This window comes from Heptranchias perlo, chromosome 30, assembly GCF_035084215.1.
Source record: "Heptranchias perlo isolate sHepPer1 chromosome 30, sHepPer1.hap1, whole genome shotgun sequence".
In the NCBI taxonomy this organism is placed as follows: Eukaryota; Metazoa; Chordata; class Chondrichthyes; order Hexanchiformes; family Hexanchidae; genus Heptranchias; species Heptranchias perlo.
The window spans coordinates 22,018,716-22,036,896 of record NC_090354.1 but is presented as its reverse complement, the minus strand read 5'-3'; the positions used below and the strand labels follow the sequence as shown (position 1 = coordinate 22,036,896).

Here is an 18,181-nt window from a genome sequence, read left to right as displayed (position 1 = left end):
GTGGAGTTTAAAGCAAGTAAAGGAAAATGATCTCTAGGAAATAGTACACTTCCCCATTTAAAAGGACCCCAATGTTAACATCAAGCATTTTCAGGTCAGATATAGCAAAGCCAGTTGCACATTAAAGCTCTCAGCACCCATCCACCTCATCAATGTGACAGTTTCCATTTTCTACAGCAGACATCGAAGCAAGATTGCGGATTTTGTCTTGTGGACCTATGCCTCCTGTGAACGAAGTTTAAACTATTCAGTGTCATTTCATATTGGACCTTTACTGTCAGAAGGAGAAGACTTTCAGCCATCACATTGGGCTGGATTCAATTCAAACCCAGCTATCAGAAACAAGAGAGAAGCATCTGGTCCTCTGTGCCACGTTTTAGAGGAAAAAAGACTTGCATTTCCATAGGGCCTTTCACAACCTCAGGAAGTCTCAAAGTGCTTTACAACCAATGAAGTACCTTTGAAGAGTAGCACAAACATACCAGCTTCTTCCAACAACAGCTGTTTTACTGGACTGACTGTGGACAACGAACATCCCTGTTCCGTATCTTGCAGATGGCTCTGAGGTTCTCTTGGTTGTCTTTAACTTGTTCCACAAAGAGCCATTTCCCCTCAACTGAGGCCTTTACTTGTCCCCTAAAAGTGCCTCAATTGGGCGAGATGTCCAAATCCTACTTGGGGAAAGAGGGGCAGAAAATTCTAATATTCTTGTTGTCAATAAGGGGTTTGAACAAAGACATTGACTACTGCTCCTCATTCAACAAAAGAGGTGTTTGTGTTGTTCTGCTGAATTAAAAGCACGGGTCAGCAGGCACTACCCTGGCAGCAATTTACTCAGCTCATTTAACGCCTGTGTAAAAATAGCACATTTAGGAATGTAGCACGAGTTCTTTAAGTGCTCGTAAATTAACTTTATTGATTAAAAGTTCACGAGGCAGAGCTTTCAAACAGTCAGTGTCCTGTAGCTTCCTCCAACTTTCATCTGGATGGTGAAATATCTTGGAAGACATAGTCCACTCCTGCAACAATAAAAAGGGACCAATGTACGGTCATGTGGGAGAAGGCAGCAAGAGAGAGCAATCGGTCTGTGCGCATTACTGAGGTGAAGAAGTATTTGTTTGAATAAAGTAGAACATGGTTCCCGGGCCTAACCCTAACCCCAATTTAACCATGCTTTCAGTACTCAAACTGTATGATTAACTCTACTTAGACCGTATAGAAAGGGAACAAGCTGTTTGAACCGAACCTCTTACAATGAAGTTTATTGTTGGATTATTGTTCTACCATAATTAAAGATATGGGACCAAACTTAAAGTGGGTGTAAAGACATATTGGGGTCAACAGTGGCTGCACTAACTATTTTCAATATTGTCTCTCCCCCTAAAATGCACTGAGTACCTAAAAATTGGGACATGGAATTTGATCCCGATCCCAAAGTGCTGGAAGGAAAAAAAACTTAAAACTATTTTGAATTTTACTCACTTATACATATACCAGTAAAAGAAAGGACAGACAATATATAGAACAAAATTTCTATTTGTAGTTACAACTCCAAAGTACTTTTGAAACATGCAGAAAACTGACAGACTTTTTTTTTTACAAAATCTTTTTTTCAAATATGTAGACATGTTTTTTTTAACATCCATCTGTATCATATAAAACTAAGATAATTTGCATAGATGATGCAACGACAAGTTACATTTCCTTAAAGAACTGACGAACACAATTTGAAGACTTGGCTCCATATACACACAAATTCAGTTTGAAACAAAAGTACGCCTTTTAGAGTTTGGAATGTAGCATAAAGTCCCTTTTAGTAGGTAACAGGAAAAGAAAAGGCACCGATTTTTTTGTTTCATACTGCAACATAAAATTTTTCAATAAGTGACTCACTGAATCACCAAGTTAAGGATGGATTTCCATTTGGCACTCCCATCACTTCACTAAAGAAGTGCTGTGTAGCTAAATTCAAAAACAATTACATAAATTTAGACTTTTTTAAAATATTAAACTATTTCATGTTCCATCTAACTATATTTCCCTTCTAGCTAGAAAGGTGAACACAGCTTCAACTTTAAGTCATTACGCCATTTTCAATCAGAAGCGGCCTTTTCATCTATGAAGAGAACAAATTACAATATGCTGTCAGTCAGAATATTGCAAATAGCTGGAACAAACTACTCCCTGAACCTAATAAACAAATGATATTTTGGCAGGGAAAGAAGTGTACATAAAACTTTCCGCAAAAATATAAAACTAGAGCTAGAACAAACTGATAAGTTCCTCATCACTGATTTTATAGCATTTTCTCCCTGTACTACCATGGCCTACTCCGGCGGAGCACTTAGCTAACAGCACAAGGTTATTTGCAACGGACTGAAACCAACCCAATGCATTCTTCGAATGTTACAATTTGTTCCAGTACAGAAATACTAAAAAGTACATTTAGTGCCATGGAAATCAGAGCTGAGTGTTTTTGAAACAATATTTGAAGACAGTGGATTTTAATTTGGCAATTCCATTCTTAAAAATACCATGTTGAGCTATCAAAAAAAAGGCTATACAGAAGATTTGAAACCAGAGAGGAACCAATGGTCCTTCCCTTCTACTTGGATCTTTACAAGTTAACCTTACATTATGCTAATCATTATTCCAAATCTGCCCTAGAAGACATGCATTCTACTTAATCATGACAACAAAAAAGCATACACATACGTTTCCAAAAAAACACTTTCAATATTGGCATTAAGAAGTTTGTGCCCTTTACATTATGAATGCCATCACAGCCACAACCAACCCATTTTATGAGCATTGGAACGTTAATTTAAATAAAAAAGTTGAGCCACCAAAATAAAAACGATGGCTTGTTTTTGGAACATATTGGCAACTCCAGCAAATATTGAGGAAGCTCAACATATTGTCATATAACATTTCCTTTGGCTGGGCAGTTGGGGAAAGAGGGGAAAGGAAGTGGTGTTGGAAAGTCTTCTCCCAAAAAACCTTCCTAAGGCACCATGGTAAGTGCCTGCTGTTTGCACTTAGTATAATGGATCATTCTCCAGCCGACGTGGACTGTTCGACAGCACATCAAAACAGTTGTAGTTCCTAAGTGTTGCAACCTTCTACAATGATCCTGTGGCACCAGAATTTATCATAACGTGTCCTAGAACCATGCTCCTCTTCTCCAGATGCGAGCAACTCAAAATTACACCACATACCTTCAGCCTGAAGTTGAAGAACAAGCCACATTTCCCCCACTGAAGATCATTTATCAAATGTCACTTAACAGTTTCCCCTCATTCAGAACCGTTGTGATTTGTTGCAAACTGTCCTTGTTAAGTGCCAATTTCAAATCTGATCCCATTTGATATTAACATTTTCTATGCTAGTTACTTGCTTTCCTTCTCATAACAGAGCGCTCATTAAATCATTTAACAAATAGGATCATGATTACAAATAAAGTCTTGGACAGTGTGATTTGGATTCTCTTACAATTGAAGATATGCTGTTATCTATAATGACACCTCAACAATCAAGAATTTCTACAGTATTTTACACTGTAAACTAACAAAGCATCAAAGTAGATTCTGCACCAACATTAATTTTCACTATATCAAGGAAGATCTATTGTAATCAAATCCAACTTAATTATTTTGCAAAAATAGGAATGATCTTAAGAGGCAGCCACCATTCTCAAAATGTTGTAGAATGTGTCTCATCTTTTGTAAGCCACAATCTAGTCTTGCTAACCTATCATCCTTAAATGTTGTAAGCAAGTATCAGCAAAAAAATGATACTAGAAGCACTTTTACCATGAACATTTGGAGAATAAAATTACTTTTTTCAAATGCAACCTTTTTCACAAAATTACTCAAATGCAAACCTTAATTCACTGGCCATACAACACAGATTATGGCTATAATTGGCAAGCTGGTTGCGTTCATTCCTGAAAAAGGCACTTTTTTGTACATACAGTACGAATAGTGAGAACTCCATTCCATTTTTGAAATATTTGTGACCAACTTGGCAAATACGGTAACTGGAAGGAAAATTCATCAAATACAATAGCGGCAATTGACTCTCCAAAGTCTACCTTACAAAAGAAGTCGCTACATCGAGCAGTGTTCTGAAAACAAAAATTAATCTGCAACAAGTTCCAATCTAGATCTCCATAGATGGAACCAAAAAAACCACTACTGTAATAGACAGTACGTTTTGGTCATGACCTGAAATGGATCTCTGATGGCTATTTAGCATAACTGATAAATAGTATAAACCATTCATTTGTAATAAGTCATCTTTGAGTCTATATGCAACTGAAACTAGTTGAGCAACAAAATGGTTATCAAATCCACACAGAGGTTTTTCCGTCTCCAGATTTGCTGCTCGTGCTGCTTTTGTTTGATCCTGCCGCCTTCTTGTCTCTGGGATGGTTTGAGGGGTTGCTGTGTCCATTATAAGCCTGAAAAGCCAGGTCCAACTGTTCCTGAACCATTTTCAGCTGCTGCTGCACACTTTCCAAGTTGACTGGGATGTTTTCATCATTACTGCCATATTGTTGTTCTTGAGCAATATTTGCCTTGTTTTGCTTATAAGCCATTTTAGCATTGGAAAGTTCCGTGTATGGAATCTGATCTGGTTTGACTGCAATGTTGTATCCAGGGGGGGCCGAAGGAGTGTTCCAAGTGTATGGATAACTATAACTAGCCTCTGCCATGGAGTTTTTCTTGTTTTGTAGTACATCCCTTATCATTCCAAATCCCAAATGAATCAACTCCCAGATATCTATGAATAAACAAAGACAGCTTACTCCATACATTATTAGCAGAAAAATGGTCTTTTCTGTCGGTCTGGATACAAAGCAGTCTACCCGATGAGGGCATGGCTTCCTTTCGCATTCGTATCTTGCGGCCACCTCAAAGCCATATAAAATATACTGTCCCACAAGAAAACTCAGTTCAAATATAGTCCTTGCAAGCAACTGCATAACATAAATTTTCATCAGACCATCCCTTTTAATGCGACGCCTCCCGTCGTGCTTAGTCAGGCTCTTTTGATCTTTGTTCTCTTTATCACTCTGCAGCTCTATTTCTGGATACAGTATGGGATCCTCAATATTATCATCTTCCGCCTCCTCTAAAGCACGATGCTGCTTCCATCGCACGGCATACTGGTGTTTCTTTGGCTTCCGGCCTCCATATTCAAGATCTTCCGTGGCAGCAATTTTGTGGACGGCATAACCCAGGTACACAATAGACGGGGTTGCAATCAGTATTACCTGGAATACCCAAAATCTTACGTGGGATAACGGAGCAAAGGCATCATAGCAAACATTCTCACAACCTGGCTGTCCTGTATTGCAAACAAACTTGGTCTGCTCATCGTAGTAAATCGATTCCCCTCCAACCACTGTTAGCACAATGCGGAATATAATGAGAACAGTCAGCCACAGTTTGCCAACGAACGTGGAATGATTGTGGATTTCCTCCAGAAGTCGTGTTAGAAAACTCCAGCTCATGTTATTCAATCAGCTTTCCAATCAGCCCCTGCAACACAATACACATTTACCATTGGACATTTATGTCAGCAGGTTTCAATAGAATACTGAATTAACATTAGAGAAAAAAAATCACAAATCCAACAAAAATAATTTCAAAAACCTAGGAATTTGTCCAGGATATTAAAACCGTTCTTAGCACACCCTGAAGTAGTAGCAAAAGTTTGTTAGGGCACATGCTTTTTCAAATGCTAAGAAGCAGTATAAGCATTTCAAAACCTTTAGACATATCCACCATTGACATTTTAGAGATAAAAAGAAAAGCCAAAATCGTTGGAAATCTGAAATGAACATCTGAAAGAGAAAGGGAAAGAGAAAGAGAGAAAAAGAGAAAGGTTTCAGTGGGACCGTTTATCAGAAAGATAAAGAGGTCAATGAAAGAAAGGAGAGAAAGAAAAGGAAAGTTGGACTGATAAATTGGTATTTCAATTAGTCCCTTTATTAGAAAGGTTAATACTTCTGTGAGTCGCCATCAGAACAGGCAGAGAGATAGAACATGTGCAAGAAGAGAAAAGAGAAAATGGGAGGAAAACAAAAGTAAATCGACTTTTGTCCTTAAAGAAAGTAAGAGCTGCTGAAGACTTTGCCTCAGTCGTAACCTTGAATCAGGTTATGAATTCAAGACCCACTCCAGGAAATGAGCAGAAAATAAATGTAGTGCTGAGGGATTGCTACATTATCGGAGTTGCTATCTTTCAGACAAGATGTTAAGAAGTGCCATCTGCCTATTCAGATGGATGGGAAAGATCCCATTCTATTTGAAGAGCGGGGGATACTCCTGGTGTCCTGGCCAACACTCATCCCTCAACCAACATCACTAACAACAGGTTAACTGGTCATTGATCTCATTTGCTGTTTGTGGGACTGTGCCGTGTGCAAATTGACTGGTGTGTTTGCTTATGCACCAATAGTAATTCATTGGTTGCAAAACACTTTGGGAAGTCCTTAGGACATGAAAGGCACTGCAGTCTTGTCCTAATATTTCAAAGCCTTTTTATCTGTCAAACAAATGCAGGGAGAGCAGGCCTCCACCAGATAAAAGTTTTGAACCCAAGGAAGTTTACCTCTCACACATTGTTCTGACACACTTTGGAATGTGAACCCTTCATGCAGTATCAGCATTCTTCATAAGGTGGTGCTGCAGCACTGCTTAAGGGAAGAAGTCACAAGCAGAGAAAAAATATATGGGGGCAGGGGAAACAGAGGAAAATCAGTAACATCTTTCATTAATAAAGCTTTTAAAAGTAGTAAAAAGTCCCAGAGCACTTTGCAGAGTAAGGAAAAAAATGGATGGAAAGCCAAAGGAGGGGTGACCAAAAGCTTGGCCTAAGGCATGTGTTTTAAGGAGAGTCAGTGGAGGAGAGGAAGGTGGAGCGATTTAATGGCCAACGGTGGGGCAAAAGGAGAGGGGAATGAACAAAAGGACGGAGTCACAGGAATGAAGACTTCAGGGGGATTGGGGGGGGGGGGCGTGGAATCTATGGAGGATGTTAAGCAAGAGGGTGAAGGATTAGTAATTTCAGGAGTTGGGGGAACCAAGAGCCAATTTACCTCAGTGAGGACAGGATGATAGGCAAGTGGGATTTGGTGTGGGATAGGATATGGCTAGCTAGATTTTTGAATCACCTCGAGTTTATGAAGGGTGGAGAATGGCCAGTAGAGCATTGGAATAGTCAAGCCTGGAGAGGACAAAGGCTTGGATGTGGGTTTCAGCGGCAGATTGGCTGAAGTAGAGGCAGAGGCGGCTGATGTTATGGAGGTAGAAGTAGGCAGTCTTTGTAATACATGGAGAACACATTGAGTCAGAAACTCAGCTCGGGGTTCAACAGAGCACCGAGGTTGCAAGCAGTCTGGTTCAGCTCAAGACAGCCATGGAGGGTATGGATTTTGTGGCAGAGGTCAAAGACAATGCCTTCAGTCTTCCCGATGTTCAAGTTGAGGAGGGTGGTATTGGTGGCAAGGGTACGGAGTTTGTGACAGGTGTCGAAGAGCATTTAACTGGAGAAAATTGTGATTAATCCAAGAATGGATAGCAAACAAGCACTCTGGCAACACAGAACATAGGAACAAGGATTAGGTCATTCAGCCCCTCAAGCCTATTCCCCCATTCAATGAGATCATGGCTGATCTGTGAACTAACTCCATATACCCGCCATAATCCCAGATCCCTTAATACCTTTGGTTAACAAAAATCTATCGATCTCAGATTTAAAATTAACAATTGAGCTAGCATCAACTGCTGTTTGCAGAAGAGAGTTCCAAACTTCTACCACCCTTTGCATGTAGACATGTTTCCTAACTTCGCTCCTGAAAGCCCTGGCCCTAATTTTGAGGCTGTGTCTCCTAGTCCTAGACTCTCCAACTAGTGGAAATAGTTTCTCACTATCTACCCTATCAGTTCCCCTTAATGTCTTAAACTTTGATCAAATCACCCATTAATCTTCTAAACTCTAGTTTGTGTAATCTCTCCTCGCAATTTAACCCTTGGGAGTCCTGATATCATTCTAGTAAATTTACGTTGCACTCCCTCCAAGGCAGCTATCTACTCTATTGAATCCTTTTATCATTTTAAACACCTCAATTAGATCACCCCATAACCTTCTAAACTCAAAGGAATACAACCCAAGTTTATGTAACCTGACCTCATAATTTAACCCTTTAGCCCCAGTATAATTTTGGTAAATCTGCACTGTTCCCCCAACTAGGGTCAATACATCCTTCCTAAGGTGCGGTGCCCAGAACTGAACACAATACTCCAGGTGTGGTCTAACCAGGGCTTTGTATAGCTGTAGCATAACTTCTACCCCCTTGAATTCTAGTCCTCTGGATAAAAAGCCAGCATTCCATTAGCCTTTATGTTTGTTTTCTGTACTTGTCCATGACATTTTAATGATCGGATGTACATGGACCCCTAAGTCTCTTTGGACCTCCACTGTTTTGAGCTTTTCACCATTTAGAGGCAGTGGAGGGGTTGAGAGGTAGAGCTAGATGTCATCACTGTACATGTGGAAGCTGACCCCATGTTTGTAGATGATGTCACCAAGAGGCACATATTGATGAGGAAGAGGAAGGTACCAAGAATGGATTCTTGTGGACTCCTTAGGTGACTGTGCAAAGGCTGGAAGAGAAGGCACTGTTGGAGATCTTCTGGCTATAATTGGATAGGTAACTTTGGAACCAAGCGAGGGCAATCCCACTGAGCTATACAATGGAGAATAGGCTTTGAAAGAGGTGGTCGACCATGCAAAGGAAGGATAATGCACCATGGTCAGAGAATGTTCACGTCTTTAGTTAGGGCAGTTTTATTGCTGTGAGAGGCACAGAAACCTGATTGGAGGAATTCAAACAGGGTGTTGCAGGAGAGAGGGGCACGGATTTGGGAGGTGACAATATGTTCAGGGGCTTGGAAAGAAAAGGGAGGTTGGAGATTGGGCAGTAGTTTGCACAGACAGAGAGGATGAGGGTGTTTTTTTTTGAGAAGGGGGCAAAGACAGCTGCTTTGAAAGGAAGGTGGGCAGTACCTGAGGAGAGGGAACTATTTACACTGACAGCTAGCAAGAGCGCCAGGAAATTTGGTGGTCAACAGCTTAGTAGGAATGGGGTCAAGGCAGCAGGAAGTGGGTCTTATGGGTGAGATGAGCTCTGAGAGGGCATGGGGTAGAAATGGGAGAGAAACTAGAGAGAGATAGGGGGGCTCAGGGCTAGGGTGGGCCTGGGAGGAGGTGTGGCTTGGTGAGCAGCAGACAGCTGAATGGATGGTCTCTAATTTAATGACAAAGAAGTCCGTCCATAAGCTGAACTTGTTAGAGGTGAGGGTGGAGGGGGCAGGGGCAGGGGTTTAAGGAGACAGTTGAAAGGACTGAAGACCATAGGAACAGGAGTAGGCCATTTAGCCCCTCGAGCCCATTCCGCCATTTAATTAGATTATGGCTGTTCTGTACCTCAACTCTATTTATCCGCCTTTGATCAATACCCCTTGATAAACTTACCTAATAAAAATCTGTCAACTTCAGGCTTTAAAATTTCAACTTACCCAGCATCTACCGCCTTTTGGAGGAAGTTTTTCACATTCCCACTACCTTTTGGATGAAAAAAGTGCTTCCTGATTTCACTCCTGAATGGCCTAGCTCTAATTTTAATATTGTGCCCCCTTGTTCTGGATTCCCCTGCCAGAGGAAATAACATCTCTATATCTACTCTATTGAATCCTTTTATCATTTTAAACACCAATTAGATCACCCCTTAACCTTCTAAACTCAAAAAAGGAATACAACCCAAGTTTATGTAACCTGTCCTCATAATTTAACCCTTTAGCCCCAGTATAATTTTGGTAAATCTGCACTGTACCCCAACTAGGGTCAATACATCCTTCCTGGGGTGTGATGCCCAGAACTAAAATGCAGTACTCCAGATGGGGTCTGACCAAGGCTCTGTACAACTGAAGCATAGTTTCCTACCCTTTGAATTCCAATCCTTGAAATAAAGGCCAACATTCCATTAGCTCTTTTGATTACCTTTTGTATCTGTGCATTAACTTTCAGTGATTTGTCTACCTGATCACCCAAATCCCTTTGCTCCGCCATAATTTCTAGTTTCTTACCATTTAGAAAATATTCTGATTTGTCTTTCTTGGATCCAAAGTGGATGACCTCACACTTCCCCACATTGAATTCCATCTGCCACAGTTTTGTCCACGCACTTAATCTATCTATGTTCCTTTCTAACTTCCTGCTTCCATCTGAACAACTTATTGTGCCTCCTAACTTAATTTAGCAAAAGGATCAATCAGCAAATCCACAGAGTTCTTTGTATTTGGATCCTCAACTCCCTAAATGGCAACGACACCTAGCCAGCTTGGGGCTGGAGGAGACCCAATCTATTCTGACGACTCCTAATCAATTTTGCAACTCAAAATCCACATAACTGGTGTAAAGGAACGTGTAACTGGGAAGAAGAAGTTATTGAACCATCAGATTACAACTGTCATGGGGAGTATCTGCCAAACATAGCATCTTCCAAGCCCTATAACTACACCAGCAACTGACCTGTAATTACCAGTAGTTCAACCTAGTGGACTATTGCTCAAAATACTCTCAAAACCAAAATTTGGAGGGATTAAATATGATTGTACAGCTGGATATTCTTCACAGTTCAAGTGGATGTAGTATAAAAATTTCACACAGCATTAAACTTTCCTGTAATATTATGGAAATGACACTTTCATGAAATCCTAATCACAATGCTATAAAAGTTGATAAGTTACAGTAATATAAAGATGTCTATGAAATAATTATATCCAAAACAAACAGTTTCATTTTTGCCTGCAAGAGATAAATAGCATTACAAATAATTGAATTGTTTAATTCTAGTTCCCCTGCCTCTTTCAGGAAACAAAAGTGCAAACAATAAAACAAGCATATTTCTTCACTTCCCCTGCCCCCCCAATATCAAGTGGGTTACTCCATCAAATATCCATAACAGCTCAAAGTAAATCCCAGGAAAATCAGTAAAGCAGACTTCTACTTCATTAAATTAATCAAAAGGAAGTTAAGTTACATCCAACTATCCAAGCTCCCTGGTACCATGTTATTGAGTACACCAGGCAAAGGAAAAGTTATTCCATGCCCAAAATAAGAACACAAGATCACTGTACTCCATTGATGGTTCGTTCCCATTAAGTTAATTTGTAGTAGCTCTCCTCCTTAGTGCTCTGCCCAAACACTGCACATATACATATGGGAAAAGTCATGACACAGGAAACGTCAATTAAAAATGTTTCTGCACGAATACGCTTTTCCCAGTGGCTTACAGGATGACTAGTGGATGAAATGTAGTTACGTGACCCTGGTTTTTCCATCACTTCCATCCTCCTACTTCAGAGATAGTTTTGTCACCAGTCATGAGAGCTACAACTGCTAACTCGGAGGAGTGTGTTTTGATGCAGACAACCATCCAAAACATAATATATACATACACACACACATTCGTACATACAAATATCAGATGAACAACATATGAAATCTATTTCTAAGTGCTCTAAAGCCGTAGGAAAATGATCAGACTTCTAACTTTAATTTTCACATATTTGAAGTCCATGATGATGCATGTGATACAAACACAGAATGTAAAGGATCATAGAATCTTACAGCACAGAAGGAGGCCATTTGGCCCATTGTGCCTGTGCCCGCTCTTTGAAAGGATTGTCCAATTTAGTCCCACACCCCAGATTTTTCCCCATAACCCTACAAATTAATCCTCTTCAAGTACATGTCCAATTGCCTTTTGAAACTTCCTATGGAATCCGTTTCCACCCCCCTCTCAGGTAGAGCATCCAGATCTTAACAACCTTCTGTGTGTAAAAATGTCTCCTCATTTCCCCAGTTCTTTTGCCAATTATTTTAAATCTATGACCTCTGGTTACCAACCCACTTGCCAGAGTAAACAGTTTCTCCCTACTTGCTCTATCAAAACACCTCATAATTTTAAACACCTCTATTAGATCGCCCCTTAACCTTCTCTGCTCTAAAGGAAAACAATCCCAGCTTCTCCACATAACTGAAGTCCCTCATCCCTGGTATCATCCTGGTATATCTACTCTGTACCCTCTCCTAGGCCTTGACATCCTTCCTAAAGTGTGCTGCCCAGAATTGTACACAATACTCCAGCTAAGGCTTAACGACAGTGATTTGTAAAGATTTAGCATGACTTCCTTGTTTTTGTATTTAATGCCCCTACTTACAAAGCCAAGTACCCCATATGCTTTCTTAACTGACTTATCAACTTGCCCTGCCACCTTCAAAGATGTGAATATGTGCCCCCAAGTCCCTCTGCTCTTGCACCCCCCTCAAAATAGTACAATTTAGGATGGAGACCGTCTCACCATGTTGTTCCTCCCAAAGTGCATCACTTCACACTTATTTGCATTAAATCGCATCTGCCATGTATCTTCCCATTTCACCAGTCTACATCCTCCTGAAGTCTGCTACTATCCTCCTCACATTGCCAAGTTTTGTACCATCCTCAAACTTCGAAATTGTACTCCCTATTCCCAAGTCCAGGTAATTTATACATAACAAGAAAAGTAACGGTCCTAATACCCCACTGCATACTTCTCTCCGGTCAGAAAATGCAGCAAGCCTCCTCTGAAAATATAGTATGTGGTAGATTTATTAACTATCTAACTTTTAAATCATTGCACACAATATCAATTCCCATCCCACACATGTTAAATTATGTTTTCTTCCTGTCTCTCACTCTTGATGCTTCGGTTTCTGTACTTTTAAAGATTATTCTCTCAGGTGATCTGTAGGTCTCAACACACCATGCCCAGGTTAACAAACAGGAAACCTTTGTGATAATTACTTTAGCTAATGCATTGGTCGTGTGTCTGCAAAGGGAGGGAAGGGGGAACGAGAGGGGATCGCCTCTTTTACATATTTAAACAGCTAGATTAAGAGTAACAGTGACAGCTTGGGTCAGGTCATCTGCCAGTTTTTTGTTGGTGTGCAGCCTAAAAAAACTGCGGGGGGGGGGAAAAAGAGAGACAGAGACAAAGAAAAACAGAACAAAGTTACCACTTAAATTAAGGCTTTTTGGCGCAAATGTCTGCAAACTCCGTAGGAACATTAACAATTAAAAATTAATATAACCCAAAAATGCAAATGTTTAAATTAATATCGAGGATCTATTTCCCCCCATTCCAGCGCTATCTATCCCGAGTGTTTTCCTCTCCTTGTGCCCCCTTCCCCCACCCCCTAAGGCTGTCAACAGTTGTAACTTTGGTCGGTCGCGACGCTCATCATTTCGAAGCCACAAACCCGTTAATCCCGCTCGACGCTCCTTAAACTTTATTGTAACAAAAGTCGCCAGTTAACTTCACGGGAATGGATTAATGTTTTTTTTTCCTGTTGCAAATGTCTGATAAGGATCCCAGTCAGCGCGTGTCAGTGGAGCCTAACTTTTTTTTTTAAAAAAAAAGAAAACAGCAACTTTTTTTTTTGGGAAACTTCTTACCTCTCGGTATTCCCGGGCAAATCAGCACTCATTCCGCGCTGGAATAACGGTGTTGTGAGTTGGAGAGGAGGAGTTTGACGCTTACTGGGCTTCCCAGACCCGGTCCACACTCAAACTCAAACTCTCTCCCACTCCGGATCCCTCTCCTTTTCCTCTCGGAGCAGCACAGGGCGGGATTTCCCGAGCGCCACAGCGACTCCCTCCCTCCCTTCTATCCAAACTCACATCCTCGCCCTGTCCTTGGGGCTCACAGTGGGAGCGAGGGATTACAACATGGACCAAAGTACCACAAGCCCAGCTCCATTGAGTTGCAATTATCAAGAGGACGTGGGTTGCCTCAGTGTCATCGGTGAAGGGAATCATTTGTACCTAACCACCCCCTCCCTCTTTATAAGGGGCTTAAACTTTTTTTAAAAACTGGATTGTGTACCAGCAGCTACTTTTCACCATTACCTTACACGAAGAGTAGCACCCAATGTTTTGAACCAAAGTTAGCCACTTTTAAAACAATCCCCATCCTCCTTTTATTGGTGCATTTCCATATCATAGAATGAGACAGCATAAAAGGAGGCCATTCTACCCTTCTTGCCGCTGCCAGCTCTTTGAAAGACCTATCCACTTATCATTCCCCATAGCCCTGCAAATTTTTCCCCTTCAAGTATTTATCCAATTCCCTTTTCACTCGCATCTACATGGAGAAAATGTACTGGAACAAAATGTTAGACCATATAGGAAGCCGATTAGTTTATTCTTTTCATTGCACATTATCGGTAAACAGGTAAAGGATGGGCTTTATTCAAATGATGCAACAATAGGATACTGCCCTTTCGATACCTCAGATCAAACACATATTTGAAAAGCGGTAGATCTTTCCAGACCAACCTAGCTAAAAGGTAAAGTAGCAAAGGGCAATATGGGGATGGGGGTGAAAAAGGTGGAGTGCCCCAGAGATTTATGCTAGAACCTCCTGATATACATAAATGACCTGGAATGAGTCTTAATGACAGCTAATTAAGTTTGCAGATGGGGCTGCAATGGAGTTGAGAGGCTCCCAAAACCTTAGACAGACAATTCAGCAACGTTTGCATTTGAGTCAATGAAGTTCAATGCAGATAAATGCAAAGTATATAGTGGAAGTAAAAATAATGCACATGAACTCAGTGGGTGGAATGGAGCTTGCCAAGGGGAAGATGAAATACACCTAGGGGTGTTGACTTCTTACTCAATTTTATACAGTGGCAATAAAAAAGAAAATGGGCTGCTAAGTTTTATTGCAGGGAAACCACAAAGCTAATCCTATTTACAATCTTCATTAATGACTTAGATGAAGGGACCGAGTGTAATGTATCCAAGTTTGCTGACGTTACAAAGCTAGGTGGGAAAGTAAGCTATGAGGAGGACACAAAGGGGGTGATTTTAAACCCTAAGAACGGGTGGGTTGGGGACGGGTGGGAGTTTAAAATAGTTGTTTTTTTGGGTCACAATCGCAAAATTTTCAGACTTTGCATTCCCAGTGGGAAGCCTGTATTTTTACGCGTCGACGTTAAACCTGGAAATAAAGCCGGGTTGTGGTCGAGACCCGAAAAACAACTACTTTCAACTCCCACCCGCCCTCAACCCACCAGTTCTTGGGGTTTAAAATCACCCCCAAAGAGTCTGCAAAGAGATATCGACAGGTTAAGTGTGTGGGCAAGAAGGTGGTAGATGGAGTATAATGTGGGGAAATGTGAGGTTATTCACTTTGGTAGGAAGAATATAAAAACAGAATATTTTTTAAATGGTGAGAAACTATTAAATGTTGGTGTTCAGAGAGACATGGGTGTCCTGGTACAAGAAACACAAAAAGTTAGTATGCAGGTACAGCAGGCAATTAGGAAAGCAAATGACATGTTGGCCTTTATTGCAAAAGGGTTGGAGTACAAGAGTAAGGGAGTCTTACTAAAATTGTACAAGGCTTTGGTGAGACGTCACCTGGAGTACTGCGTACAGTTTTGGTCTCCTTATCTAAGGAAGGATATACTTGCCTTAGAGGCGGTGCAACAAAGGTTCACTAGATTAATTCCTGGGATGAGAGGGTTGTCCTATGAGGAATGGTTGAGTAGAATGGGCCCATAGTCTCTGGAGTTTAGAAGAATGGGAGGTGATCTCATTGAAACATATAAAATTATGAGGGGGCTTGACAGGGTAGATGCTGAGAGATTGTTTCCCGTGGCTAGAGAGTCTAGAACTAGATGGCATCATCGCAGGATAATGGGGTCGGCCATTCAACACTGAGATGAGGAGGAATTTCTTCGTGCAGAGAGTTGTGAATCTTTGGAATTCTCTACCCCAGAGGGCTGTAGATGCTGAGTCATTGAATATATCCAAGGCTGAGATGGATAGATTTTTGACCCTAAGGGAATCAAGGGATATGGGGATCAGGCAGGAAAGTGGAGTTGAGGTTGAAGATCAGCGATGACCTGATTGAATGGCGGAGCAGGCTCGAGGGGCCTTATGGCCTACTCCTGCTCCTATTTCTTATGTTCTTAATCCATGATATCACAGAGGGAAAAACATTGAGGAACAACTTAATAAGCTTCAAAAAGACATCTCATAGGGGATATTATAGAGGTGCGTTAGATACTTAATAAGTTAGAAAAAGTAAATTCAAAACAATAGATAAAATTGTAGTTTCAGATATGTCAGGGCAGTAGAACAAATGGGCACAGATTCAGGAGTGTGACGGGCAAAGTTAGGACCGATGTCAACAAGTATTTCTTTATCTGTGATAGGGTAGACATAGAGAAGATGTTTCCACTTGCGGGGGAGACCAGAACTAAAGGCCATAAATATAAGTCATTCATAAATCCAATAAGGAATTCAGGAGAAACTTCTTTACCCAGAGAGTGGTTAGAATGTGGAATTCACTGCCACAAGGAATAGTTGAGGTGACTAGCATAGATGCATTTAATGGGAACCTAGATAAACACATTAGGGAGAAAGGAATGAAAGGATATGCTGATAGGGTTAGATGAAGTAGGGAGGGAGAAGGCTCATGTGGAGTATAAACACCAGCATGGACCTTTTGGGCCGAATGGTCTGTTTCTGTGCTGTACATTATATGTGGTTCTACGTAAGGCAATCAACAACTGGAATGGGTTGCCAGAAAGAGTAGTTAAGGCCAGTACATTGGATTAATTTAAGAAACAGCTAGATGGGAAGACATTAGGGTTGGTTATTCTGGAATAATGAGATCAAATGCCTGAAGGATCTGTGACAAATCACAGATTTGTTGTTATGAAACCCATGGGGCTGATGATAGGCACTTGTGGCACATTGAGCATGTGCAGCCTGCATTATCAGACACTGAGGCCTACTGTATTGCACACAGCACATAATAAAATAGTGTGGAAGTGCTTGTGATGCTGCTCACAAGGCATGTGGAGACTTCAAGGTCACAAGTAATATTAAAAGTCGTGATTCGATAATACACCTGACCAGTACTCCAAATCACTGAGTGTCCATTTAAAATAGGCATTGCTTGGTAAACTTCTTCAGTGTGTTTTCTGAAAGGGGATTCAGCTCACGAGAAGCAGAAGTTTGACTCAACAATTTTACTGCCTGATAATTGTTTTCATTTAGCTGCTGTATTGTACCTATTCCCAAATTGTTAAAGCTGCACCCCATCTCCAAACTGCGGGTGCTAAGCAATGCAGTAGTACTATAACGCTGTCTAAATAGTAACAATGCCTGTCCCACTGGAAATCCTTCTGTACCTACAAGCTTTAGAGGAAGAGAAAAATCAGAGGAGACTTGAAAGGGAGGTGATCAGTGGTGATCACCTCCACCCCTACTTTACCCCATCTGCTGTAGATACCCTGATCCATGCCTTTGTCAACTCCAGACTTGACTATTCTGATGCTCTGCTGGCCATCCTCCACCCTCTCTAAACTTCAGCTCATCCTCCTCCAGCCCTACAATCTCCCAGAGTTCCTCCGACCCTGAGCTTTTGTGCATCCACCCCTCCCTTCACTCCATCATTAGCAGCCATGCCTTCAGCCACCTAGACCCCATGCTCTGGAGTTCACTGTCTCAGTCCCTACACCTCTCCACCTCCCTCTGTTCCCTTAAGGCCTTCCTTAGAACCCATCTCTTTGATCAAGCTTTTGGTCATCCCTCCTAATATCTCCTCCTTTGGCATAGCATCCATTTATTTATGATTATGCCTCTGTGATTAACAGCTGCATGCTCAGAGATCAGGATTTTACAGTAGTAATCTGTATTACTGCCAGTGCATACATCATTAGTAAAAGGGTTCACTATTCACCCTGCGGCCCGCTATCCCAGGTTACATCACACAAAAGGTCATGTGTCAGTTCATAGAACCATTTTCACAGTAAAGCCTATGCTTGTTTTGTGCTGGGCACGAGAAATAATATCTGGAATGGGCTCAAATCATAACAGAGCCTTGTTCATCCAAATTTATCTTGTGTGCATGTAGTTTTTCCCAAGATCTTGCTGATGTCAAGTCTTTTTTGAAAGAGTCCGCAAGACTGAAAGTAAATTAATACAAGGAGGCAGAATACACACAAAAACACTCAAATGCTATAATGTGGAGATGCCGGTGATGGA

At 41.1% G+C, this 18,181-nt stretch overlaps 1 protein-coding gene across 1 annotated transcript; it reads right to left on the bottom strand.

The window, feature by feature from the left end:
* Positions 1-1,556: 1,556 nt before the first annotated feature.
* On the bottom strand, positions 1,557-13,739 carry LOC137299987 (gap junction gamma-1 protein-like). Its single transcript, XM_067969041.1, has 2 exons — positions 13,571-13,739; positions 1,557-5,546 (listed from the first exon to the last, which is right to left on the bottom strand). Exon 2 carries the CDS (start codon positions 5,516-5,518, stop codon positions 4,346-4,348), a length of 1,173 nt encoding a protein of 390 aa, XP_067825142.1. The 5' UTR covers positions 5,519-5,546; positions 13,571-13,739; the 3' UTR covers positions 1,557-4,345.
* Positions 13,740-18,181: the final 4,442 nt, after the last annotated feature.